This window comes from Dendrobates tinctorius, unplaced genomic scaffold, assembly GCF_039654945.1.
Source record: "Dendrobates tinctorius isolate UK_male_01 unplaced genomic scaffold, ASM3965494v1 ptg000450l, whole genome shotgun sequence".
Classification (NCBI taxonomy): Eukaryota; Metazoa; Chordata; class Amphibia; order Anura; family Dendrobatidae; genus Dendrobates; species Dendrobates tinctorius.
Genome location: NW_027362112.1, coordinates 867,461 through 895,372, shown reverse-complemented (window position 1 = coordinate 895,372; position 27,912 = coordinate 867,461). Strand labels below are relative to the sequence as shown.

Genomic DNA, 27,912 nt, shown 5'->3' with positions numbered 1-27,912 from the left:
GTCGCGGTGTCCCCGCTGTTGTGTCCCTCGTCCTTCTCCCTCCTCTCCGGCAGGTGGCGCTGTGTCCCCGCCGTTGTGTCACTCGTCCTTCTCTCTCCTCTCCGGCAGGTGGCGCTGTGTCCACGCTGTTGTGTCACTCGTCCTTCCCCCTCCTCTCCGGCAGGTATCGCGGTGTCCCCGCTGTTGTGTCCCTCGTCCTTCTCCCTCCTCTCCGGCAGGTGGCGCTGTTTCCCCGCCTTTGTGTCACTCGTCCTTCTCTCTCCTCTCCGGCAGGTGGCGCTGTGTACCCGCCGTTGTGTCACTCGTCCTTCTGTCTCCTCTCCGGCAGGTGGTGCTGTGTCCCAGCTGTTGTGTCACTCGCCGGCAGGTGTCGCTTTGTCCCCGCCGTTGTGTCATTCGTCCTTCTCTCTCCTCCCCGGCAGGTGGCGCTGTGTCCCCGTCGTTGTGTCACTCGTCCTTCTCTCTCCTCCTCGGCAGGTGGCGCTGTGTCCCCGCCGTTGTGTCACTCGTCCTTCCCCCTCCTCTCCGGCAGATGGCGCTGTGTCACAGCTGTTGTGTCATTCGTCCTTCTCTCTCCTCTCCGGCAGGTGGCGCTGTGTCCCGCTGTTGTGTCCCTCGTCCTTCTCCCTCCTCCACGGCAGGTGGCGCTGTGTCCTTGCCATTGTGTCACTCGTCCTTCTCTCTCCTCTCCGGCAGGTGGCGCTGTGTCTCCGCCGTTGTGTCACTCGTCCTTCTCTCTCCTCTCCGGCAGGTGGCGCTGTGTCCCAGCCGTTGTGTCTCTCGTCCTTCCCCCTCCTCTCCGGTAGGTGGCGCTGTGTCCCAGCCGTTGTGTCTCTCGTCCTTCTCCCTCCTCTCCGGCAGGTGGCGCAGTGTTCCCGCCGTTGTGTCACTCGTCCTTCTCTCTCCTGTCCGGCAGGTGGCGCTGTGTCTCCGCCGTTGTGTCACTCGTCCTTCTCTCTCCTCTCCGGCAGGTGGCGCTGTGTCCCCGCCGTTGTGTCACTCGTCCTTCTCTCTCCTCTCCGGCAGGTGGCGCTGTGTCCCCGCCGTTGTGTCACTCGTCCTTCTCTCTCCTCTCCGGCAGGTGGCGCTGTGTCCCCGCCGTTGTGTCCCTCGTCCTTCCCCCCCCTCCGGCAGGTGGCGCTTTGTCCCCGCTGTTGTGTCACTCGTCCTTCCCCCTCTCCAGCAGGTGGTGCTGTGTCCCCGCCGTTGTGTCACTAGTCCTTCTCTCTCCTCTCCGGCAGGTGGCGCTGTGTCCCTGCTGTTGTGTCACTCGTCCTTCACCCTCCTCTCCGGCAGGTGGCGCTATGTCCCTGTCGTTGTGTGACTCGTCCTTCTCCCTTCTCTCCGGCAGGTGGCGTTGTGTCCACGCTGTTGTGTCACTCGTCCTGCTCCCTTCTCTCCGGCAGGTGGCGCTGTGTCCCCGTCGTTGTGTCACTCGTCCTTCTCCCTTCTCTCCGGCAGGTGGCGTTGTGTCCACGCTGTTGTGTCCCTCGTCCTTCTCCCTCCTCTCCGGCAGGTGGCGCTGTTTCCCCGCCTTTGTGTCACTCGTCCTTCTCTCTCCTCTCCGGCAGGTGGCGCTGTGTACCCGCCGTTGTGTCACTCGTCCTTCTGTCTCCTCTCCGGCAGGTGGTGCTGTGTCCCAGCTGTTGTGTCCCTCGTCCTTCTCTCTCCTCTCCGGCAGGTGGCGCAGTGTCCCTGCCGTTGTGTCACTCGTCCTTCTCTCTCCTCTCCGGCAGGTGGCGCAGTGTCCCTGCCGTTGTGTCACTCGTCCTTCTCTCTCCTCTCCGGCAGGTGGCACTGTGTCCCCGCCGTTGAGTCACTCGTCCTTCTCTCTCCTCTCCGGCAGGTGGCGCTGTGTCCCCGACGTTGTGTCAATCGTCCTTCTCTCTCCTCTCCGGCAGGTGGTGCTGTGTCCCCGCCGTTGTGTCCCTCGTCCTTCCCCCTCCTCTCCGGCAGGTGGCGCTGTGTCCCAGCTGTTGTGTCACTCGTCCTTCTCTCTCCTCCCCGGCAGGTGGCGCTGTGTCCCCGTCGTTGTGTCACTCGTCCTTCTCTCTCCTCCTCGGCAGGTGGCGCTGTGTCCCCGCCGTTGTGTCACTCGTCCTTCCCCCTCCTCTCCGGCAGATGGCGCTGTGTCCCCGCTGTTGTGTCCCTCGTCCTTCTCCCTCCTCCACGGCAGGTGGCGCTGTGTCCTTGCCATTGTGTCACTCGTCCTTCTCTCTCCTCTCCGGCAGGTGGCGCTGTGTCTCCGCCGTTGTGTCACTCGTCCTTCTCTCTCCTCTCCGGCAGGTGGCGCTGTGTCCCAGCCGTTGTGTCTCTCGTCCTTCCCCCTCCTCTCCGGTAGGTGGCGCTGTGTCCCAGCCGTTGTGTCTCTCGTCCTTCTCCCTCCTCTCCGGCAGGTGGCGCAGTGTTCCCGCCGTTGTGTCACTCGTCCTTCTCTCTCCTGTCCGGCAGGTGGCGCTGTGTCTCCGCCGTTGTGTCACTCGTCCTTCTCTCTCCTCTCCGGCAGGTGGCGCTGTGTCCCCGCTGTTGTGTCACTCGTCCTTCTCTCTCCTCTCCGGCAGGTGGCGCTGTGTCCCCGCTGTTGTGTCACTCGTCCTTCTCTCTCCTCTCCTGCAGGTGGCGCTGTGTCCCCGCTGTTGTTTCACTCGTCCTTCTCTCTCCTCTCCGGCAGGTGGCGCTGTGTCCCAGCCGTTGTGTCTCTCGTCCTTCCCCCTCCTCCCCGGCAGGTGGCGCTGTGTCCCAGCTGTTGTGTCCCTCGTCCTTCTCTCTCCTCTCCGGCAGGTGTCGCTGTGTCCCCGCCGTTGTGTCACTCGTCCTTCTCTCTACTCTCCGGCAGGTGGCGCTGTGTCTCCGCTGTTGTGTTACTCGTCCTTCTCCCTTCTCTCCGGCAGGTGGCGCTGTGTCCCCGCTGTTGTGTCCCTCGTCCTTCTCTCTCCTCCCTGGCAGGTGGCGCTGTGTCCCCGCCGTTGTGTCACTCGTCCTTCTCTCTCCTCCCTGGCAGGTGGCGCTGTGTCCCCGCCGTTGTGTCACTCGTCCTTCTCTCTCCTCCCTGGCAGGTGGCGCTGTGTCCCAGCTGTTGTGTCACTCGTCCTTCTCTCTCCTCTCCGGCAGGTGGTGCTGTCTCCCCGCTGTTGTGGCACTCGTCCTTCCCCCTCCTCTCCGGCAGGTGGCGCTGTGTCCCAGCTGTTGTGTCACTCGTCCTTCTCTCTCCGGCAGGTGGCGCTGTGTCCCCGCTGTTGTGTCACTCGTCCTTCTCTCTCCTCTCCGGCAGGTGGCGCTGTGTCCCCGCCGTTGTGTCACTCGTCCTTCTCTCTCCTCTCCGGCAGGTGGCGCTGTGTCCCAGCTGTTGTGTCACTCGTCCTTCTCTCTCCTCTCCGGCAGGTGGTGCTGTCTCCCCGCTGTTGTGTCACTCGTCCTTCTCTCTCCTCTCCGGCAGGTGGCGCTGTGTCCCCGCTGTTGTGTCACTCGTCCTTCTCGCTCCTCTCCGGCAGGTGGCGCTGTGTCCCCGCCGTTGTGTCACTCGTCCTTCTCTCTCCTCTCCGGCAGGTGGTGCTGTCTCCCCTCTGTTGTGGCACTCGTCCTTCCCCCTCCTCTCCGGCAGGTGGCGCTGTGTCCCAGCTGTTGTGTCACTCGTCCTTCTCTCTCCTCTCCGGCAGGTGGCGCTGTGTCCCAGCTGTTGTGTCACTCGTCCTTCTCCCTTCTCTCCGGCAGGTGGCGCTGTGTCCCCGCCGTTGTGTCACTCGTCCTTCTCTCTCCTCTCCGGCAGGTGGCGCTGTGTCCCCGCCGTTGTGTCACTCGTCCTTCTCTCTCCTCTCCGGCAGGTGGCGCTGTGTCCCCGCCGTTGTGTCACTCGTCCTTCTCTCTCCTCTCCGGCAGGTGGCGCTGTGTCCCCGCCTTTGTGTCACTCGTTCTTCTCTCTCCTCTCCGGCAGGTGGCGCTGTGTCCCCGCTGTTGTGTCACTCGTCCTTCTCTCTCCTCTCCGGCAGGTGGCGCTGTGTCCCCGCCTTTGTGTCACTCGTTCTTCTCTCTCCTCTCCGGCAGGTGTCGCTGTGTCCCCGCTGTTGTGTCACTCGTCCTTCTCTCTCCTCTCCGGCAGGTGGCGCTGTGTCCCCGCCTTTGTGTCACTCGTTCTTCTCTCTCCTCTCCGGCAGGTGTCGCTGTGTCCCCGCTGTTGTGTCACTCGTCCTTCTCTCTCCTCCCCGGCAGGTGGCGCTGTGTCCCCGCTGTTGTGTCACTCGTCCTTCTCTCTCCTCTCCGGCAGGTGGCGCTGTGTCCCCGCCTTTGTGTCACTCGTCCTTCTCTCTCCTCTCCGGCAGGTGGCGCTGTGTCCCAGCTGTTGTGTCACTCGTCCTTCTCTCTCCTCTCCGGCAGGTGTCGCTGTGTCCCAGCTGTTGTGTCACTCGTCCTTCTCGCTCCTCTCCGGCAGGTGGCGCTGTGTCCCAGCTGTTGTGTCACTCGTCCTTCTCTCTCCTCTCCGGCAGGTGGCGCAGTGTCCCTGCCGTTGTGTCACTCGTCCTTCTCTCTCCTCTCCGGCAGGTGTCACTGTGTCCCCTCCGTTGTGTCACTCGTCCTTCTCTCTCCTCCCCGGCAGGTGGCGCTGTGTCCCCGCTGTTGTGTCACTCGTCCTTCTCTCTCCTCTCCGGCAGGTGGCGCTGTGTCCCCGCCTTTGTGTCACTCGTCCTTCTCTCTCCTCTCCGGCAGGTGGCGCTGTGTCCCCGCCTTTGTGTCCCTCGTCCTTCTCTCTCCTCCCCGGCAGGTGGCGCTGTGTCCCCGCTGTTGTGTCACTCGTCCTTCTCTCTCCTCTCCGGCAGGTGGCGCTGTGTCCCCGCCGTTGTGTCACTCGTCCTTCTCTCTCCTCTCCGGCAGGTGGCGCTGTGTCCCCGCCGTTGTGTCACTCGTCCTTCTCTCTCCTCTCCGGCAGGTGGCGCTGTGTCCCCGCCGTTGTGTCACTCGTCCTTCTCTCTCCTCTCCGGCAGGTGTCGCTGTGTCCCCTCCGTTGTGTCACTCGTCCTTCTCTCTCCTCCCCGGCAGGTGGCGCTGTGTCCCCGCTGTTGTGTCACTCGTCCTTCTCTCTCCTCTCCGGCAGGTGGCGCTGTGTCCCCGCCGTTGAGTCACTCGTCCTTCTCTCTCCTCTCCGGCAGGTGTCGCTGTGTCCCAGCTGTTGTTTCCCTCGTCCTTCTCTCTCCTCTCCGGCAGGTGTCGCTGTGTCCCCGCCTTTGTGTCACTCGTCTTTCTCTCTCCTCCCCGGCAGGTGGCGCTGTGTACCCGCCGTTGTGTCACTCGTTCTTCTCTCTCCTCTCCGGCAGGTGGCGATGTGTCCCAGCTGTTGTTTCCCTCGTCCTTCTCTCTCCTCTCCGGCAGGTGTCGCTGTGTCCCCGCCTTTGTGTCACTCGTCCTTCTCTCTCCTCTCCGGCAGGTGGCGCTGTGTCCCCGCTGTTGTGTCACTCGTCCTTCTCTCTCCTCTCCGGCAGGTGGCGCTGTGTCCCCGCCTTTGTGTCACTCGTCCTTCTCTCTCCTCTCCGACAGGTGTCGCTGTGTCCCCGCCTTTGTGTCACTCGTCCTTCTCTCTCCTCTCCGGCAGGTGTCGCTGTGTCCCCTCCGTTGTGTCACTCGTCCTTCTCTCTCCTCCCCGGCAGGTGGCGCTGTGTCCCCGCTGTTGTGTCACTCGTCCTTCTCTCTCCTCTCCGGCAGGTGTCGCTGTGTCCCCTCCGTTGTGTCACTCGTCCTTCTCTCTCCTCTCCGGCAGGTGTCGCTGTGTCCCCTTCGTTGTGTCACTCGTCCTTCTCTCTCCTCTCCGGCAGGTGTCGCTGTGTCCCCTCCGTTGTGTCACTCGTCCTTCTCTCTCCTCCCCGGCAGGTGGCGCTGTGTCCCCGCCGTTGTGTCACTCGTCCTTCTCTCTCCTCTCCGGCAGGTGGCGCTGTGTCCCCGCCGTTGTGTCCCTCGTCCTTCTCCCTCCTATCCAGCAGATGGCGGTGTTGTTTCTTTCTCGCTGCCTCCCTCTCTCCGGCAGGTGGCGCAGTGTCCGCTCGGTGCCTTCTCCTCGCTCCTCTCCGCGCTGTCAGTCGTCCTTCTCGCGTCTCCCGGTGTCATGTCTCTCCTCACGTCCGCCGTTGTGTCCGGGGCTTTTCGCTTCCAGCCCTGTGTGGGGATCCTGCAGGCCAGAGCCAGGTGAGGCCGCTGTTCTGCCGCGGGAGCTGCCGCAGAGCTGAGGGTCCGGTGCTGTGTGAGGCCTGTGGTCACATTATGGGGTCCTGGTGTTTGCGGGTCTTGTCCTGGGAGCTGCACTCTGCTGCTTCCCGTACGCTCTCATGTTCCAGGTGCTGTGTAACCCCTGCAGTGCCGGATGAGGGCCTCAGCTCGGGCCCCTGGTCTCTGGGACGTCCCGGACCTGCTGCCCCATTCTCCTGTCAGTCCCCGGTGACGAGGACGCGTGAAGGTCGCGGGGAAGTTTCAGGGTTCAATCACAGATATCTGCAGATCTGCAGCTGACAGCGCCATCTGCTGGGCATGTCTGCAGCCACCACTAGGGGGAGCTCCCTGTATACAGAGATACATGATAAGATCCTGTCTGCAGCCACCACTAGGGGGAGATCCCTGTATACAGAGATACATGATAAGATCCTGTCTGCAGCCTCCACTAGGGGGAGCTCCCTGTATACAGAGATACATGATAAGATCCTGTCTGCAGACACCACTAGGGGGAGCTCCCTGTATACAGAGATACATGATAAGATCCTGTCTGCAGCCTCCACTAGGGGGAGCTCCCTGTATACAGAGATACATGATAAGATCCTGTCTGCAGACACCACTAGGGGGAGCTCCTTGTATACAGATACATAAGATCCTGTCTGCAGTCACCACTAGGGGGAGCTCCCTGTATACAGAGATGCATGATAAGATCCTGTCTGCAGTCACCACTAGGGGGAGCTCCCTGTATACAGAGATACATGATAAGACCCTGTCTGCAGCCACCACTAGGGGGAGCTCCCTGTATACAGAGATACATGATAAGATCCTGTCTGCAGACACCACTAGGGGGAGCTCCCTGTATACAGAGATACATGATAAGATCCTGTCTGCAGTCACCACTAGGGGGAGCTCCCTGTATACAGAGATACATGATAAGATCCTGTCTGCAGCCTCCACTAGGGGGAGCTCCCTGTATACAGAGATACATGATAAGATCCTGTCTGCAGACACCACTAGGGGGAGCTCCCTGTATACAGAGATACATGATAAGATCCTGTCTGCAGTCACCACTAGGGGGAGCTCCCTGTATACAGAGATACATGATAAGATCCTGTCTGCAGCCTCCACTAGGGGGAGCTCCCTGTATACAGAGATACATGATAAGATCCTGTCTGCAGCCTCCACTAGGGGGAGCTCTCTGTATACAGAGATACATGATAAGATCCTGTCTGCAGACACCACTAGGGGGAGCTCCCTGTATACAGAGATACATGATAAGATCCTGTCTGCAGTCACCACTAGGGGGAGCTCCCTGTATACAGAGATACATGATAAGATCCTGTCTGCAGACACCACTAGGGGGAGCACCCTGTATACAGAGATACATGCTAAGATCCTGTCTGCAGACACCACTAGGAGGAGCACCCTGTATACAGAGATGCATGATAAGATCCTGTCTGCAGTCACCACTAGGGGGAGCTCCCTGTATACAGAGATGCATGATAAGATCCTGTCTGCAGTCACCACTAGGGGGAGCTCCCTGTATACAGATACATAAGATCCTGTCTGCAGTCACCACTAGGGGGAGCTCCCTGTATACAGAGATGCATGATAAGATCCTGTCTGCAGTCACCACTAGGGGGAGCTCCCTGTATACAGAGATACATGATAAGACCCTGTCTGCAGCCACCACTAGGGGGAGCTCCCTGTATACAGATACATAAGATCCTGTCTGCAGTCACCACTAGGGGGAGCTCCCTGTATACAGAGATACATGATAAGATCCTGTCTGCAGTCACCACTAGGGGGAGCTCCCTGTATGCAGAGATACATGATAGGATCCTGTCTGCAGCCTCCACTAGGGGGAGCTCCCTGTATACAGAGATACATGATAAGATCCTGTCTGCAGCCACCGCTAGGGGGAGCTCCCTGTATACAGAGATACATGATAGGATCCTGTCTGCAGTCTCCACTAGGGGAAGCTCCCTGTATACAGAGATACATGATAAGATCCTGTCTGCAGCCACCACTAGGGGGAGCTCCCTGTATGCAGAGATACATGATAAGATCCTGTCTGCAGCCTCTACTAGGGGGAGCTCCCTGTATACAGAGATACATGATAAGATCCTGTCTGCAGCCTCCACTAGGGGGAGCTCCCTGTATAGAGATACATGATAAGATCCTGTTTGCAGCCACCACTAGGGGAAGCTCCCTGTATACAGAGATACATGATATGATCCTGTCTGCAGCCACCACTAGGGGGAGCTCCCTGTATAGAGATACATGATAAGATCCTGTCTGCAGCCACCACTAGGGGGAGCTCCCTGTATAGAGATACATGATAAGATCCTGTCTGCAGTCACCATTAGGGGGAGCTCCCTGTATACAGAGATACATGTATGCAGGGAGCTCCCCCTAGTGGTGGCTGCTGGTCGGTGTGGTGTATCTGTCAGTACAGGGAGGTTGTTGCTCTGGGGGAGTCTCGGCCGGGCGGGGGTCCCTGTTACATTGGTGTTGTGGCTGTTGGACCTGCGGGTGCTTTAGTGTCTGATACATGGAGGCCCGGTGGCGAGGCGTCTGCGGTGGCCGGTGACGGGGCCGGTTGCCAGCGTCTGTTTATAGATCACCTTCTGTGCCCCTGACATTATCCGTGGCTTCAGCTGTCGCTCGGGGGAAGCTGCGTCCCAGCTGTCAGCGGCTCCCAGCATTTCCCTCGTTCTTCTACGTGGGGCCACACGTTGCCCGGGGACGGTGGGCGCCATTTACCTGCTGGTCCGACATGTCCACTTACCATAGAGGTGAGAATCCGCCGCGTCTCAGGCAGGATCCCCAGAAATCACGGCGGAAAAGGCGTCTCGTTCACGCGCTTCGGCCGGGTTGTTGTAACGTGATAGACGGGAAATGGCGCAGAAGATAAGCCCCGCCCCCACTGATGATGTCATAACCGCGAAATATGCTCGGGATCAATAATAATGGGAAATGACCATAACGCCCATCATCCCAAAAAATGCACCGATCCCGGAGTGTAGTGGTGCAGGATAAGATTGGTCTCCTGGGACCCCACAGGTTTATTAACCCTTCCCATCTCCAAAAATGGGGACGTCCTGCTGGTCTGCAGCACCTGAGGGATGTGCACCTGGCGTCTGGTTGAGATTTGCCGTCATCGGCCGGCCTGGGCGTCAGTCTTCGGATTCTACAGCGGATGTCACTGCGGTGTGGAGCGCGTGGCGGCACAATGAGTGAACCAAGTGTGTCCCCCATTACTGGCCGGACACCGCTCCCCAGCTGTCGTCTGGTCACTGCGGTGTAGAGCGAGTGGCGGCACAATGAGTGAACCACGTGTCCCCCATTACTGGCCGGACACCGCTCCCCAGCTGTCGTCTGGTCACTGCGGTGTGGAGCGAGTGGCGGCACAATGAGTGAACCACGTGTCCCCATTACTGGCCGGACACCGCTCCCCGGCTGTCGTCTGGTCACTGTGGTGTAGAGCGCGTGGCGGCACAATGAGTGAATCACGTGTCCCCCATTACTGGCCGGACACCGCTCCCCGGCTGTCGTCTGGTCACTGTGGTGTGGAGCACGTGGCGGCACAATGAGTGAATCACGTGTCCCCCATTACTGGCCGGACACCGCTCCCCGGCTGTCGTCTGGTCACTGCGGTGTAGAGCGCGTGGCGGCACAATGAGTGAACCACGTGTGTCCCCATTACTGGCCGGACACCGCTCCCCAGCTGTCGTCTGGTCACTGCGGTGTAGAGCGCGTGGCGGCACAATGAGTGAACCACGTGTGTCCCCCATTACTGGCCGGACACCGCTCCCCAGCTGTCGTCTGGTCACTGCGGTGTAGAGCGCGTGGCGGCACAATGAGTGAACCAAGTGTGTCCCCCATTACTGGCCGGACACCGCTTCCCGGCTGTCGTCTGGTCACTGCGGTGTAGAGCGCGTGGCGGCACAATGAGTGAACCACGTGTGTCCCCCATTACTGGCCGGACACCGCTCCCCAGCTGTCGTCTGGTCACTGTGGTGTGGAGCGCGTGGCGGCACAATGAGTGAACCACGTGTCCCCCATTACTGGCCGGACACCGCTCCCCAGCTGTCGTCTGGTCACTGTGGTGTGGAGCGCGTGGCGGCACAATGAGTGAACCACGTGTCCCCCATTACTGGCCGGACACCGCTCCCCGTCTGTCGTCTGGTCACTGCGGTGTAGAGCGCGTGGCGGCACAATGAGTGAACCAAGTGTGTCCCCCATTACTGGCCGGACACCGCTCCCCGGCTGTCGTCTGGTCACTGCGGTGTAGAGCGCGTGGCGGCACAATGAGTGAACCACGTGTGTCCCCCATTACTGGCCGGACACCGCTCCCCGGCTGTCGTCTGGTCACTGCGGTGTGGAGCGCGTGGCGGCACAATGAGTGAACCACGTGTGTCCCCCATTACTGGCCGGACACCGCTCCCCGGCTGTCGTCTGGTCACTGCGGTGTGGAGCGCGTGGCGGCACAATGAGTGAACCACGTGTCCCCCATTACTGGCCGGACACCGCTCCCCGGCTGTCGTCTGGTCACTGCGGTGTGGAGCACGTGGCGGCACAATGAGTGAACTACGTGTGTCCCCCATTACTGGCCGGACACCGCTCCCCGTCTGTCGTCTGGTCACTGCGGTGTGGAGCGCGTGGCAGCACAATGAGTGAACCACGTGTCCCCCATTACTGGCCGGACACCGCTCCCCAGCTGTCGTCTGGTCACTGCGGTGTGGAGCGAGTGGCGGCACAATGAGTGAACCACGTGTGTCCCCATTACTGGCCGGACACCGCTCCCCGGCTGTCGTCTGGTCACTGCGGTGTGGAGCGCGTGGCAGCACAATGAGTGAACCACGTGTGTCCCCATTACTGGCCGGACACCGCTCCCCAGCTGTCGTCTGGTCACTGGGGTGTAGAGCGCGTGGCGGCACAATGAGTGAACCACGTGTCCCCCATTACTGGCCGGACACCGCTCCCCGTCTGTCGTCTGGTCACTGCGGTGTGGAGCGAGTGGCGGCACAATGAGTGAACCACGTGTGTCCCCATTACTGGCCGGACACCGCTCCCCAGCTGTCGTCTGGTCACTGTGGTGTGGAGCGCGTGGCAGCACAATGAGTGAACCACGTGTCCCCCATTACTGGCCGGACACCGCTCCCCAGCTGTCGTCTGGTCACTGCGGTGTGGAGCGCGTGGCAGCACAATGAGTGAACCACGTGTGTCCCCATTACTGGCCGGACACCGCTCCCCAGCTGTCGTCTGGTCACTGCGGTGTGGAGCGCATTGCGGCACAATGAGTGAACCACGTGTGTCCCCCATTACTGGCCGGACACCGCTCCCCGACTGTCGTCTGGTCACTGCGGTGTAGAGCGCGTGGCAGCACAATGAGTGAACCACGTGTGTCCCCATTACTGGCCGGACACCGCTCCCCAGCTGTCGTCTGGTCACTGCGGTGTAGAGCGCGTGGCGGCACAATGAGTGAACCACGTGTGTCCCCCATTACTGGCCGGACACCGCTCCCCGTCTGTCGTCTGGTCACTGCGGTGTGGAGCGCATTGCGGCACAATGAGTGAACCACGTGTGTCCCCCATTACTGGCCGGACACCGCTCCCCGGCTGTCGTCTGGTCACTGCGGTGTGGAGCGCGTGGCAGCACAATGAGTGAACCACGTGTCCCCCATTACTGGCCGGACACCGCTCCCCAGCTGTCGTCTGGTCACTGCGGTGTGGAGCGAGTGGCGGCACAATGAGTGAACCACGTGTGTCCCCATTACTGGCCGGACACCGCTCCCCGGCTGTCGTCTGGTCACTGTGGTGTGGAGCACGTGGCGGCACAATGAGTGAATCACGTGTCCCCCATTACTGGCCGGACACCGCTCCCCGGCTGTCGTCTGGTCACTGCGGTGTAGAGCGCGTGGCGGCACAATGAGTGAACCACGTGTGTCCCCCATTACTGGCCGGACACCGCTCCCCGTCTGTCGTCTGGTCACTGCGGTGTGGAGCGCATTGCGGCACAATGAGTGAACCACGTGTGTCCCCCATTACTGGCCGGACACCGCTTCCCGGCTGTCGTCTGGTCACTGCGGTGTGGAGCGCGTGGCGGCACAATGAGTGAACCACGTGTCCCCCCATTACTGGCCGGACACCGCTTCCCGGCTGTCGTCTGGTTACTGCTGTGTGGAGCGCGTGGCGGCACAATGAGTGAACCACGTGTGTCCCCATTACTGGCCGGACACCGCTCCCCAGCTGTCGTCTGGTCACTGTGGTGTGGAGCGCATTGCGGCACAATGAGTGAACCACGTGTCCCCCATTACTGGCCGGACACCGCTCCCCAGCTGTCTGGTCACTGTGGTGTGGAGCGCATTGCGGCACAATGAGTGAATCACGTGTCCCCCATTACTGGCCGGACACCGCTCCCCGGCTGTCGTCTGGTTACTGCTGTGTGGAGCGCGTGGCGGCACAATGAGTGAACCACGTGTCCCCCATTACTGGCCGGACACCGCTTCCCGGCTGTCGTCTGGTCACTGCGCTGTGGAGCGCATTGCGGCACAATGAGTGAACCACGTGTCCCCCATTACTGGCCGGACACCGCTCCCCAGCTGTCGTCTGGTCACTGCAGTGTGGAGCGCATTGCGGCACAATGAGTGAACCACGTGTCCCCCATTACTGGCCGGACACCGCTTCCCGGCTGTCGTCTGGTCACTGCGGTGTGGAGCGCGTGGCGGCACAATGAGTGAACCACGTGTGTCCCCCATTACTGGCCGGACATCGCTTCCCGGCTGTCGTCTGGTTACTGCTGTGTGGAGCACGTGGCGGCACAATGAGTGAACCACGTGTGTCCCCATTACTGGCCGGACACCGCTCCCCGGCTGTCGTCTGGTTACTGCTGTGTGGAGCGCGTGGCGGCACAATGAGTGAACCACGTGTCCCCCATTACTGGCCGGACACCGCTTCCCGGCTGTCGTCTGGTCACTGCGCTGTGGAGCGCATTGCGGCACAATGAGTGAACCACGTGTCCCCCATTACTGGCCGGACACCGCTCCCCAGCTGTCGTCTGGTCACTGCGGTGTGGAGCGCGTGGCGGCACAATGAGTGAACCACGTGTCCCCCATTACTGGCCGGACACCGCTCCCCAGCTGTCGTCTGGTCACTGCGGTGTGGAGCGCATTGCGGCACAATGAGTGAACCACGTGTGTCCCCCATTACTGGCCGGACATCGCTTCCCGGCTGTCGTCTGGTTACTGCTGTGTGGAGCACGTGGCGGCACAATGAGTGAACCACGTGTGTCCCCATTACTGGCCGGACACCGCTTCCCGGCTGTCGTCTGGTTACTGCTGTGTGGAGCACGTGGCGGCGCAATGAGTGAACCACGTGTGTCCCCATTACTGGCCGGACACCGCTTCCCGGCTGTCGTCTGGTTACTGCTGTGTGGAGCACGTGGCGGCACAATGAGTGAATCACGTGTCCCCCATTACTGGCCGGACACCGCTCCCTGGCTGTCGTCTGGTTACTGCGGTGTGGAGCGCATTGCGGCACAATGAGTGAACCACGTGTGTCCCCATTACTGGCCGGACACCGCTCCCTGCCTGTTGTTTTGTCACTGCGGTGTAGAGCGCGTGGCGGCACAATGAGGGAACCACGTGTGTCCCCCATTACTGGCCGGACATCGCTCCCCGGCTGTCGTCTGGTCACTGCGGTGTGGAGCGCGTGGCGGCACAATGAGTGAACCACGTGTGTCCCCCATTACTGGCTGGACACCGCTCCCTGTTGTGAACTGATTTTCTGGTCTACCAGTTGTGAGTTCTCCTTGCGGGCTCCCTCTGGTGGTAACAGGAGGTAGTGAGGTTGATTTAATTAGTAGAGATCTGCCACCTGATGATGAGGATAACGATTGGATCTCTGGAATCTCAGACTGGATTTAAGACAGCCAACGCCCTATTCAGTTGCTGGTGATTCCTTCTGGCTTGTCACCTCTTGGTTTTCAGCTCTGTTCCAGTCAGCTCAAGCTAATTTTCTCTGCTAATGTTCACACTTGATTTTGTTGGTCTATTCAGTTTTTTGTGTGGTCAGCCAGCCCGGCTGGGGCAGAGCTGAATTTCCACTCTTATTTATCAGTATTTGCCAATTTGCTTTTTGTCCCTTATTAGATTGGCCTTTTTTTTTGCTCAGAATATTTCAGAGTGCTGATATAGTGGGAGAAGTCTAGTGACTTCAGGGTTAATTTTGTTATCAGAAGTGTTGGACATTATTTTGCAGGGTTTTTTGCAGATTGCAGACAGTGTCTTTCCTTTCCTCTCCTTTCTAGTTAGTTTGGCCCCATCGTTTGTTCAGACTATTTTCCTGCCTGTGTTTGTATTTTCATCTTGGTTCACCGTCAATACATGTGGGGGGCTGTCTATTCCTTTGGGGTCTGCTCTGGGGCAGTTAGTTTTCTTCTTTTCTTGCTTTAGGCTTATTTAGTCCTCCGGCCGTGACGAGGCGTCTAGGTTCATCGTAGGAACGCTCCACGGCTGCTGCTAGTTGTGTGGTAAGATCAGGGATCTGCAATCTGCATAGTTACCAACCTCTCTGGTTTTCTGTGACTTAGCTTGTTTAGTTTTCCTCGTCGGTGACCCATTCATAACAGCTCCCCGTCTGTCGTCTGGTCACTGCGGTGTGGAGCGCGTGGCGGCACAATGAGTGAACCAGCTGGAGACGGTCATGGATACGGGTGTCGTTTGCACATTTCCTGCCAGGAATGGGAATTATATGCAGCCTGGGCGCCATCATCGTGCCACGGTGCACACGTTCGCGCTCCCAATATTCGGCACACCTACACACCTCACCTCAGTGGTACCACAGCAGCACAGAGTGTTTCAGGAGGATGTGCTTCTGTAATAATGATTATTTATGGGCAGTACGTTGTTCGGCACTGTGCCCAGGAGCTGACAACCTGCGGGTATGGGGGACATGTTGTTTCTTACCACACTGCAGCCACCTCTTATAATAGTGGGGTGCACTTAGACCGGAGGCGTCACCAATGTCTGCCTGCACATGTGGGGGGGATCCTGCTGAATGACGGGTAATGGTGGTGACAGTACAGGAGCCAAATTATGACACCTCATGGGTCAGCCCTCATGGATGTCTTCATGGCATGCTGATAATTCCTCTGGTTCTGGGTAGCGCCATCCAGAGAACTAGTTCAGCACAAGAGAAGTCCTGGAGTACGGAGTGGCGTCTTCCTCGGGGCGGAGACTGGCGGCTGCGTTCAGGGGACAGTTTGGTGTTGGGAAAGGGCTGGCGGTCTCATAGAGGACTGAAGTCTCGCTCTCTGTGTGTGCTGCTTGGGAAGGATGGACTTGTAATGCTGTGCTTGTCTTTTAGCTCCTGGTGGTCCCATGTGGAGATGGGCCCCCCTGACCCCATCCTTGGTGTCACAGAAGCTTTCAAGAGAGATACAAACACCAAGAAGATGAACCTGGGCGTCGGGGCTTATCGTGATGATAATGGGAAACCCTATGTGCTAAGCAGTGTGCGCAAGGTGAGCCGCCGCCCTGCACCATGAGGCTGGCTCCAATCTGCTCCCCTTCCTTGCTCCGGTCTGCGCCCTTTCCGTCCCCTCTCCGTTCCGCGCCCTTTCCGTCCCCTCTCCGTTCCGCGCCCTTTCCGTCCCCTCTCCGTTCCGCGCCCTTTCCGTCCCCTCTCCGTTCCGCGCCCTTTCCGTCCCCTCTCCGTTCCGGGCCCTTTCCGTCCCCTCTCCGTTCCGCGCCCTTTCCGTCCCCTCTCCGCTCCGCGCCCTTTCCGTCCCCTCTCCGCTCCGCGCCCTTTCCGTCCCCTCTCCGCTCCGCGCCCTTTCCGTCCCCTCTCCGCTCCGCGCCCTTTCCGTCCCCGCTCCGCGCCCTTTCCGTCCCCGCTCCGCGCCCTTTCCGTCCCCGCTCCGCTCCGCGCCCTTTCCGTCCCCTCTCCGCTCCGCGCCCTTTCCGTCCCCTCTCCGCGCCGCGCCCTTTCCGTCCCCTCTCCGCTCCGCGCCCTTTCCGTCCCCTCTCCGCTCCGCGCCCTTTCCGTCCCCTCTCCGCGCCGCGCCCTTTCCGTCCCCGCTCCGCGCCCTTTCCGTCCCCGCTCCGCGCCCTTTCCGTCCCCGCTCCGCGCCCTTTCCGTCCCCGCTCCGCGCCCTTTCCGTCCCCGCTCCGCGCCCTTTCCGTCCCCGCTCCGCGCCCTTTCCGTCCCCGCTCCGCTCCGCGCCCCGGTGTCAGGATTAGCTTGTGTGTGTCATCTGTCTATGGTGATGGATCATCGTCTTTGACTTGGTCGCCATGTGCCGGTTGCCAGCAGCGCTCGGCTGTTGCATACATCCAGCTCTTTGGGATTGGTCTGATAGCTGCAGTCCGTCTATTTTTATGAAGATGCCTGATGTCTGGTCCTAGGGGTGGGCTGCACGGTGCCAGCTTACTGTTGGGGTCACTGGACTCTGGTGCTAGCTCACTGGTCACTATTTGACAGTGTTTGGCAGAGAGTGCGAGAGTGGCCGCCCTCGTGATGTAGCAGAGTCCACTGTACAGATGCTGCCTTGGGCTGACCCTGGGCCGCCCTCGTGATGTAGCAGAGTCCACCGTACAGATGCCGCCTTGGGCTGACCCTGGGCCGCCCTCGTGATGTAGCAGAGTCCACCGTACAGATGCCGCCTTGGGCTGACCCTGGGACGCCCTCGTGATGTAGCAGAGTCCACCGTACAGGTGCCTCCCATGTGATGAAGCAGAGTCCAAAGCACAGGTGCCGCCCACGTGGTGTAGCAGAGTCCACCGTGCAGGTGCCGTCCTGGGCTGACCCCGGCTATGGATCCGTACATGGGGAGGGGATGTCTGCGCCCCACCAGGAGGCCGGAACCCTCCAGTTGGGGGCTGTTCTCCTCTCTTCTTTGATCCTTTGCATCTTCTTTCTGTGTCACTATTTACTTGATGTTAGATATGATGCTGAAAGCCCCGATACCCTGCGAGGATCTTCATGAGACGCTGGCGAGGTCTCTAGATTGGTGCCACCATGACTGGGGGCATCATTGTAGTAGGTTTGTGTAGGGTCAGCGTCGGCCATAGTGACGTGGCCTGAGAGCTGTAGGAGCTCCCGCTGCCTTTTGGTGTGTGAGCAGCAGCTCCTGGGGGCTTCTCCACCGTGGCCCCCCGTCTCCGTCTCTTCCTTGTGCCTCTTCCTTTTTTAGGCGGAGGCGCAGATGGCAGCCAAGCACCTTGATAAGGAATACCTCGGCATCGGGGGGCTGGCAGAATTTGCTCGTGCATCGGCTCAGCTGGCGTTGGGAGAGAGCTCTGAGGTCATCCAGAGTGGACGGGTGAGTGTGGGGGTCCGGCGGGGCCAGGGCTTGTCGTTGGGAGCTGACACTCTCCTGTCTCCTTGCAGTACATCACCGTACAGACCATCTCCGGGACCGGATCCCTGCGAGTCGGAGCAAACTTCCTGGTGAGTTCCCCGAGGCCGTGAGCGGAGTGTGCATGGCTGGAGTAGTAGTTCTCAGGTGCCTGTGCTGCCCCCGTCTGTTGTGTGTGGGCACTGCAGGCTTCATTATTGGTCAGTGCATCGGCCGGATTGGGGGGTCCGTCAGCCCCTGCTGTATGGAATGAATATATTCATGGATGTTCCCACAAATCTGCCGTTAAAGTACCCCAGATAGAAATGGCCGTTCTCTGAGGTACACGCTTCCGGGGGTTACTCCAGACACGAGAGGGTCTTCACCTGGACTGACACACTGTTACGACAGCTGCTGCTGTGACAGCGGAGATCTACATCGGCTGCGGTCTCATAGATGGTCCCAGGGGTGACTGTGCGGAGAGGTCGGTGGCGGCCATGTCTGCGTCGGCTATCCCGCTGCACCCCTCGGTCATCCTCCGAGGCTATGGCCCTCGCTGATACATGGCCGCCTGACCAAAGACTAACCAAATACCTGCTGTAAGTAAAAGCGTTGGTCACATTAAGTGACGCGAGGACTTGGGAGAGGCCGTGTGTGAAAAAGCGTAAAACTCTGGATGGTCCTAACCTCTAATATTAACCCCTTACCCTGCGTCATAGTGACGTCAGTGTGAATAAGGGCCAAGCAGGACCGGGAGATATATAAGTGTAATGTCCGGCTCACAGGGTGGTCGGCCGCGACCTGGAACTAAACCAGGAAAAATCGCTGCAGTACAAGCGGGTGAGCATGCGCGAGAGAGGCAAGTTCACACTGGCCATAAACAGAGAATAGGAGCGTGTTCACACTGGCCATAAACAGAGAATAGGAGCGTGTTCACACTGGCCATAAACAGAGAATAGGAGCGTGTTCACACTGGCCATACACAGAGAATAGGAGCATGTTCACACTGGCCATAAACAGAGAATAGGAGCATGTTCACACTGGCCATAAACAGAGAATAGGAGCGTGTTCACACTGGCCATACACAGAGAATAGGAGCGTGTTCACGCTGGCCATACACAGAGAATAGGAGCGTGTTCACACTGGCCATAAACAGAGAATAGGAGCGTGTTCACACTGGCCATACACAGAGAATAGGAGCGTGTTCACGCTGGCCATAAACAGAGAATAGGAGCGTGTTCACACTGGCCATACACAGAGAATAGGAGCGTGTTCACACTGGCCATAAACAGAGAATAGGAGCGTGTTCACACTGGCCATAAACAGAGAATAGGAGCGTGTTCACACTGGCCATACACAGAGAATAGGAGCGTGTTCACGCTGGCCATACACAGAGAATAGGAGCATGTTCACACTTGCCATAAACAGAGAATAGGAGCGTGTTCACACTGGCCATACACAGAGAATAGGAGCGTGTTCACGCTGGCCATAAACAGAGAATAGGAGCGTGTTCACGCTGGCCATACACAGAGAATAGGAGCGTGTTCACACTGGCCATAAACAGAGAATAGGAGCGTGTTCACACTGGCCATAAACAGAGAATAGGAGCGTGTTCACACTGGCCATACACAGAGAATAGGAGCGTGTTCACACTGGCCATAAACAGAGAATAGGAGCGTGTTCACGCTGGCCATAAACAGAGAATAGGAGCGTGTTCACGCTGGCCATAAACAGAGAATAGGAGCGTGTTCACGCTGGCCATAAACAGAGAATAGGAGCGTGTTCACGCTGGCCATACACAGAGAATAGGAGCGTGTTCACGCTGGTCATACACAGAGAATAGGAGCGTGTTCACACTGGCCATAAACAGAGAATAGGAGCGTGTTCACACTGGCCATAAACAGAGAATAGGAGCGTGTTCACACTGGCCATAAACAGAGAATAGGAGCGTGTTCACACTGGCCATACACAGAGAATAGGAGCGTGTTCACACTGGCCATACACAGAGAATAGGAGCGTGTTCACGCTGGCCATACACAGAGAATAGGAGCGTGTTCACACTGGCCATACACAGAGAATAGGAGCGTGTTCACGCTGGCCATACACAGAGAATAGGAGCGTGTTCACGCTGGCCATACACAGAGAATAGGAGCGTGTTCACGCTGGCCATACACAGAGAATAGGAGCGTGTTCACACTGGCCATAAACAGAGAATAGGAGCGTGTTCACGCTGGCCATAAAACACAAACCCTTCGTCGTGTTTCACAATTTTTCTTTTCTTACAGCAAAGATTCTACAAGTTCAGTCGAGACGTTTATCTCCCCAAACCGTCATGGGGGAATCACACCCCAATATTCCGTGACGCCGGGATGGAACTGAAAGGATACCGTTACTACGACCCCAAAACCTGTGGATTTGATTTCTCCGGCGCTCTGGATGATATATCAGTGAGTGCAGACCCCAATGGTCCTGTCCCCCCTGCTCTATGGAGCCCCGGCATCTTTATTAAAGTCTCGTCTGATCCTAATGTTTAACCTTCTAGAAAATCCCAGAACAGAGCATCATCCTATTCCATGCCTGCGCCCACAACCCCACCGGTGTGGACCCCCGGAAAGAGCAGTGGAAGGAGCTAGCAGCGGTGGTCAAGGTATGGCTTTATTTCTGGCGTGAACCATGCTTGAGCGCTGCTACGGCTTGGCACCGTTCTCTGCGCGGCTCGCTGTTGTCTCACGTGCTGCTGGCGTCATCCTCTGCGCAGCTCGCTGTTGTCTCATGTGCTGCCTGCTTCGTCCTCTGCGTGGCTCGTTGTTGTCTCAAGTGCTGCCGGTGTCGTCCTCTGCGTGGCTCGTTGTCTCACGTGCTGCCGGTGTCGTCCTCTGCGTGGCTCACTGTTGTCTCACTTGCTGCCGGTGTCGTCCTCTGCGTGGCTCACTGTTGTCTCACTTGCTGCCTGCGTCGTCCTCTGCGTGGCTTGCTGTTGTCTCATGTGCTGCCTGCGTCGTCCTCTGCGTGGCTCGCTGTTGTCTCATGTGCTGCCTGCTTCGTCCTCTGCGTGGCTCGCTGTTGTCTCACGTGCTGCCTGCGTCGTCCTCGCTGTTGTCTCACGTGCTGCCTGCGTCGTCCTCTGCTTGGCTCGCTGTTGTCTCACGTGCTGCCGGCGTCGTCCTCTGCTTGGCTCGCTGTTGTCTCACGTGCTGCCGGCGTCGTCCTCTGTGTGGCTCGCTGTTGTCTCACGTGCTGCCGGCGTCGTCCTCTGCTTGGCTCGCTGTTGTCTCACGTGCTGCCTGCGTCGTCCTCTGCTTGGCTCGCTGTTGTCTCACGTGCTGCCGGCGTCGTCCTCTGTGTGGCTCGCTGTTGTCTCACGTGCTGCCGGCGTCGTCCTCTGTGCGGCCCGCTGTGTCTCATGTGCTGCCAGCGTTGTCCTCTGCGCAGCTCTGTACTCTCACGTGCTGCTGGCGTCATTCTCTGTGTGACTCGCTGTTCTCTCACGAGCTGACGGCGTCGTCCTCTGTACATCTCGCTGTTGTCTCACGTGCTGCTGGCGTCATTCTCTGTGTGGCTCGCTGTTCTCTCACGAGCTGACGGCGTCGTCCTCTGTGCGGCCCGCTGTGTCTCACATGCTGCTGGCATTGTCCTCTGCGCGGCTTGCAGGCGCCGTCCTCCTACACTTACAAGCCATGTCTTATTTCAGAGCCGCCGCCTCTTCCCTTTCTTTGACATGGCTTACCAAGGCTTTGCCAGCGGAGACACGGACAGAGACGCGTGGGCAGTGCGCCATTTTATCCAGGAAGGTCTCAATGTTGTGCTGTCTCAGTCTTATGCAAAGAACATGGGACTGTACGGTGAGGAGCGCTGAAGTGGCTCGGTGGGCGTTTGTGGCCGGTGGTGCTGGGCTTGTGACCACAAAGCTGCGTCTTCTGCTCCAGGTGAACGTGTCGGGGCTTTCACTGTGGTTTGCAGTGATGCTGATGAAGCCAAGAGAGTGGAGTCTCAGCTGAAGATCCTCATTCGCCCCATGTACTCGAACCCGCCACTGAATGGAGCCAGAATAGCGGCGGCCATCCTGACCCAGCCTGACCTCCGCAGCGAGTGGTAATTGGGACCCCATGGGGCTTAGGATACCCCGCTCTCCAGGCGGGTGATAACACAGTCTCTCTATAGGTTGCAGGAGGTGAAGGGAATGGCAAACCGGATCATTAGTATGAGAGAGCAGCTGGTGTCCAACCTGAAGAAGGAGGGCTCCATCCACAGCTGGCAGCACATCAGTGACCAGATCGGCATGTTCTGTTTCACCGGCCTCCGCCCTGAGCAGGTGAGGATGGAAGCGTGGCATTATGTGCTGCTGTCACTGCTACAATTGGTCAGGGAGGCGTGTGAACTGCTAGGGTTAGGGGAGTGGGGCGTCGTGGTCTGCCCAGTTGGAGGGGAGGGTGGGGCGTCGTGGTCCACCCAGTTAGAGAGGGTGGGGCGTCGTGGTCTGCCCGGTTGGAGGGGAGGGTGGGGCGTCGTGGTCTGCCCGGTTGGAGGGGAGGGTGGGGCGTCGTGGTCTGCCCGGTTGGAGGGGAGGGTGGGGCGTCGTGGTCTGCCCGGTTGGAGGGGAGGGTGGGGCGTCGTGGTCTCCCCGGTTGGAGGGGAGGGTGGGGCGTCGTGGTCTGCCCGGTTGGAGGGGAGGGTGGGGCGTCGTGGTCTGCCCGGTTGGAGGGGAGGGTGGGGCGTCGTGGTCTGCCCGGTTGGAGGGGAGGGTGGGGCGTCGTGGTCTGCCCGGTTGGAGGGGAGGGTGGGGCGTCGTGGTCTGCCCGGTTGGAGGGGAAGGTGGGGCGTCGTGGTCTGCCCGGTTGGAGGGGAGGGTGGGGCGTCGTGGTCTGCCTGGTTTGGGAGAGGAGAAGGCGTGGACCACCAGGGTTGGGGAGTTGCCTATAGGGGAATTTTCACTGAAGTTCTGCAGGATTTTCGGTATGCGACACATCTGTCAGAGTCTCTGGCTTCTTCCTACACCGATACGTCTCGCAGCTGATGGTTTGTTACCATGTATTTGGCCCAGGCAGGCTTTCCACACCTAAATATTGAACGTTTTCACTCACTCACTGGACCAGCACACTAAACACTACAGGGGTCCGGGGTCTCTTCAGGTGAAGATTCTTCTATTCATTCACATTCTCTTCCGCAGGTCGAGCGTCTGACTAAGGAGTTCTCCATCTACATGACCAAAGATGGCCGCATCTCTGTTGCCGGCGTCACTTCAGGGAACGTTGGGTATCTTGCTCATGCCATACACCAAGTCACCAAGTGAGGATACTGGTGATCCTGGTCACACTGCGGGTGTACTCAGGACTCTGCCCGGCGGTGGTCTCGGTCACCCTGCGGGTGTGCTCAGGACTCTGCCCGGCGGTGGTCTCGGTCACCCTGCGGGTGTGCTCAGGACTCTGCCCGGCGGTGGTCTCGGTCACACTGCGGGTGTGCTCAGGACTCTGCCCGGCGGTGGTCTCGGTCACACTGCGGGTGTGCTCAGGACTCTGCCCGGCGGTGGTCTCGGTCACACTGCGGGTGTGCTCAGGACTCTGCCCGGCGGTGGTCTCGGTCACACTGCGGGTGTGCTCAGGACTCTGCCCGGCGGTGGTCTCGGTCACACTGCGGGTGTGCTCAGGACTCTGCCCGGCGGTGGTCTCGGTCACACTGCGGGTGTGCTCAGGACTCTGCCCGGCGGTGGTCTCGGTCACACTGCGGGTGTGCTCAGGACTCTGCCCGGCGGTGGTCTCGGTCACACTGCGGGTGTGCTCAGGACTCTGCCCGGCGGTGGTCTCGGTCACACTGCGGGTGTGCTCAGGACTCTGTCCCACCTCACTATATTTCCTATAGCACTTTGTTAGTGACCGCTGTTTAGTCTTCACCCTCCATGAGCAGCGATCTGAAAGACGGACGACTATGGACCCTGTCATTGTCGGCCAGTTTGTGAGGGCTTCTCCCCCCTCTGTTCTCCATCATGTCCTCCAGGGTCTCGGGGCTGAGCCTTTGAATGTGCAACAATAAAATCCTTATTGGCAGTTTATTCTCAGTCTTTTGCGATCCTCGTCTGGGGGCGGACTGTGGGCCCTCGTGTACTGCTATTTTCAGGATTGTGAACATATCCGGCAATGATGGGAGTGATTGTCCTCTGTATCCTCCTCATCCATCGGGATATCGGATTGGACAGACTCCTGGGAAATTCAGCGCTGACTGCAGTGTCTCCACCTAGGCCGAGTGTTCGGGTGGTCTCGCCTCTCCCCGTCAAGTGCTCATGTCTCCCCCAGATAGCAGAAGACAAGTGGTCCGCCCAGCGCCTGTACTTGGGGGGGGGGGCGCTGCAGTGGTCCGCCCAGCGCCTGTACTTGGGGGGGCGCTGCAGTGGTCCGCCCAGCGCCTGTACTTGGGGGGGCGCTGCAGTGGTCCGCCCAGCGCCTGTACTTGGGGGGGGGCGCTGCAGTGGTCCGCCCAGCGCCTGTACTTGGGGGGCGCTGCAGTGGTCCGCCCAGCGCCTGTACTTGGGGGGGCGCTGCACTGGTCCGCCCAGCGCCTGTACTTGGGGGGGGCCCTGCACTGGTCCGCCCAGCGCCTGTACTTGGGGGGGGCCCTGCACTGGTCCGCCCAGCGCCTGTACTTGGGGGGGGCCCTGCACTGGTCCGCCCAGCGCCTGTACTTGGGGGGGGCCCTGCACTGGTCCGCCCAGCGCCTGTACTTGGGGGGGGCCCTGCACTGGTCCGCCCAGCGCCTGTACTTGGGGGGGGCCCTGCACTGGTCCGCCCAGCGCCTGTACTTGGGGGGGGCCCTGCACTGGTCCGCCCAGCGCCTGTACTTGGGGGGGGCCCTGCACTGGTCCGCCCAGCGCCTGTACTTGGGGGGGGCGCTGCACTGGTCCGCCCAGCGCCTGTACTTGGGGGGGCGCTGCACTGGTCCGCCCAGCGCCTGTACTTGGGGGGGCGCTGCACTGGTCCGCCCAGCGCCTGTACTTGGGGGGGCGCTGCACTGGTCCGCCCAGCGCCTGTACTTGGGGGGGCGCTGCACTGGTCCGCCCAGCGCCTGTACTTGGGGGGGGGGGGGGCGCTGCACTGGTCCGCCCAGCGCCTGTACTTGGGGGGGGGGGGGGCGCTGCACTGGTCCGCCCAGCGCCTGTACTTGGGGGGGCGCTGCAGTGGTCCGCCCAGCGCCTGTACTTGGGGGGGCGCTGCAGTGGTCCGCCCAGCGCCTGTACTTGGGGGGGTGCTGCAGTGGTCCGCCCAGCGCCTGTACTTGGGGGGGTGCTGCAGTGGTCCGCCCAGCGCCTGTACTTGGGGGGGCGCTGCACTGGTCCGCCCAGCGCCTGTACTTGGGGGGGCGCTGCACTGGTCCGCCCAGCGCCTGTACTTGGGGGGGCGCTGCACTGGTCCGCCCAGCGCCTGTACTTGGGGGGGCGCTGCACTGGTCCGCCCAGCGCCTGTACTTGGGGGGGCGCTGCACTGGTCCGCCCAGCGCCTGTACTTGGGGGGGCGCTGCACTGGTCCGCCCAGCGCCTGTACTTGGGGGGGGGGGGCGCTGCAGTGGTCCGCCCAGCGCCTGTACTTGGGGGGGGCGCTGCAGTGGTCCGCCCAGCGCCTGTACTTGGGGGGGCGCTGCAGTGGTCCGCCCAGCGCCTGTACTTGGGGGGGCGCTGCAGTGGTCCGCCCAGCGCCTGTACTTGGGGGGGGGGTGCTGCAGTGGTCCGCCCAGCGCCTGTACTTGGGGGGGCGCTGCAGTGGTCCGCCCAGCGCCTGTACTTGGGGGGGCGCTGCAGTGGTCCGCCCAGCGCCTGTACTTGGGGGGGGCGCTGCAGTGGTCCGCCCAGCGCCTGTACTTGGGGGGGCGCTGCAGTGGTCCGCCCAGCGCCAGTATTTGGCGGGGTAGACTTAACAATTACCTGATGCCGATATCAGCAAAGTCCGATCTGCAGAAGATTAAGGAAATTGTCCCTGTAGGTGCGTGGCGGAGCTGGAAAAACATCAAAACTCCAGAATCCCAGGTTCTATCCACCGTACAATTGTAACGAAAAGAAACGAGGTGAGAAAATCTCAAATCTGCCAGAAAAAAGGTCAGTAAAAGCATCAGCAAAAAATAATCCTTCACCAGAGCCCGGAGAATGGAGATTAATTTAACAGATTTTGCAATTTTTTTTTTACACCACTAAAATAAAAACGAGTCTCTAGTTGTCGGCGCTCTCCCACATCTGGGGGTCTGGATTCTGGCAACCAATGTCTGGGGGTCTGGGTTCTGGCACCGACGGCTGGGGGTCTGGATTCTGGCACTGACTTCTGGGGGTCTGCGCTCTTGCACCGACGTAACATAGTTAGCAAGGCTGAAAAAAGCCCTGTGTCCATCCAGTTCAGCCTATATTCCATCAGAATAAATCCCCAGATCTCCGTCCTTCTAAAGAACCTAATAGCTGTAAGATACAATATTGTTACGCTCCAGGAAGACATCCAGGCCTCTCCTGATCCCCTCGGCTGAGTTCACCATCACCACCTCCTCAGGCAGGGAATTCCAGATTCTCACTGCCCTAACAGTAAAGAATCCTCTTCTATGTTGGTGGAGAAACCTTCTCTCCTCCAGAAGCAGAGAATGCCCCCTTGTGGCCGTCACCTTCCTTGGTATACACAGATCCTCGGAGAGATATTTGTATTGTCCCCTTATATACTTATACATGGTTATTAGATCGCCCCTCAGTCGTCTTTTTTCTAGACTAAATAATCTTAATTTTGCTAATATCTCTGGGTATTGTAGTTCCCCCATCCCCTTTATTAATTTTGTTGCCCTCCTTTGTACTCGCTCTAGTTCCATTATATCCTTCCTGTACACAGTCCTCCATGTGTGGTCTAACCAGGGATTTGTGCAGAGGCAGTATAATGCTCTCATCATGTGTATCCAGAACTCTTTTAATGCACCCCATGATCCTGTTTGCCTTGGCAGCCGCTGCCTGGCACTGGCTGCTCCAGGTAAGTGTGAGAATCATGTGGGAATAGTGGATGAGGGCAGGTATATCTCGCCCAGATTCCTCTCCTATATGGCCTAGTCTGGTCAGTATCTCACCTGGTGACTAATGGATAATGGGAGGTGGATATAAAAGGATGCCAGGTGGTTGTGTGAGTGTCTCAGCCTGGGAACACAGAGAGCCTGTCTGTGTGAGAGACACATGTGAGTGGAAGCAGTGCCCATGGTAACTGTGGTTTGGCTGGACGGGAGAAGCCCGCCAGTTGGTAGTTAGGTTGTACCTTGTTTAGTTAGTGCCGGACAGGCAAGGATTTGTTTTATGTTTTATTTCCTTTTTGCATTGCTTTCACCTTTAATAAACCTGACCCAGGGTCAGTTACACCCGTATCCCAGCTCTGCACCTGAGTTTCATGCTGAATGCACGTGACCTTTGACCCCAGCAAAGGCGATCCCGGAGTGTTTTATCACATTGTGGTGGAGAACGCGGGCATCACGTTGCAAGCATGAGCATGGAGGACATGGTGAAAGCGCTGGTACAGTCCACCGCCGTCCAGCAAGAAGCTAATCGGGTGATGATGGCCCAGCTGAAGGAGTTGGTGGACATGACAGCTACCGATCGTTCGCTTCTCCAGCAGGTGGCGCAGCGCCTGGCAAGCCTACATGAGGTTAACCTGGAAGCCGAGTCGAGAGTGATTCACGTGCGTCTGTACTGGCAGAAGATGACGTCGAGGCATACCTGACCACGTTTGAACAGACGGCGGTGCGAGAAAAATGGCCGAAGGCACGATGGGCTGGCCTGATTGCCCCGTTTCTTTCCGGTGAGGCCCAAAAGGCGTATTATGACTTGGAACCTGAAGCCGCGCTAACTTTGACAAACTGAAAGCCGAGATCTTGGCCCGGCTGGGAGTGACGACCGCTGTCTGTGCACAGAGAGTGCATCAATGGACTTATCAGCCGGATAAACCACCGCGGTCACAGATGTTCGACCTGATCCACGTGACGAAGTAGTGGCTGCAACCCGAGGTGTTGACAGCGCCAGAGATAATCCAGAGAGTCGTCATGGACAAGTACCTGAGAGCTCTACCGCCAGCCCTGAGGAAGTGGGTAAGCCATGGAAATCCTACGACGGCAGATCAACTGGTGGATCTGGTTGAACGTTACTCCGTGGCGGAAGGACTCCGAGACGACGCTACCCCACCTCATTCTTCATCATCTCCACGTGGAACCGGTAAGACTGTTCCAGGGAGTAGGGGAGATGGAAAAATCCCTAAGACAGTGGGGGAGGAAAACGGGACTGCCCGCACTGCGAGGCCGAGAGTAACGAACTATGGTCTAAGCAAGGGGCCCGTTAGGTGTTTCCGCTGCCAAGAGATGGGACATATTGCTGCGAACTGTCCGGTCACTATT

The 27,912-nt window shown here is 59.4% G+C and overlaps 1 protein-coding gene across 1 annotated transcript; it reads left to right on the top strand.

Annotated features, from left to right (window-relative positions):
• Window positions 1–6,000: 6,000 nt before the first annotated feature.
• Window positions 6,001–23,573, top strand: GOT2 (glutamic-oxaloacetic transaminase 2). The gene is made up of 10 exons (XM_073564353.1): window positions 6,001–6,168; window positions 15,561–15,717; window positions 17,389–17,517; window positions 17,586–17,645; window positions 19,818–19,979; window positions 20,075–20,179; window positions 21,224–21,374; window positions 21,459–21,624; window positions 21,694–21,844; window positions 22,700–23,573. The coding sequence occupies exons 1-10, from the start codon at window positions 6,089–6,091 to the stop codon at window positions 22,820–22,822; spliced, it is 1,284 nt and encodes a 427-aa protein (XP_073420454.1). The 5' UTR covers window positions 6,001–6,088; the 3' UTR covers window positions 22,823–23,573.
• The last annotated feature ends 4,339 nt before the right edge of the window (window positions 23,574–27,912 follow it).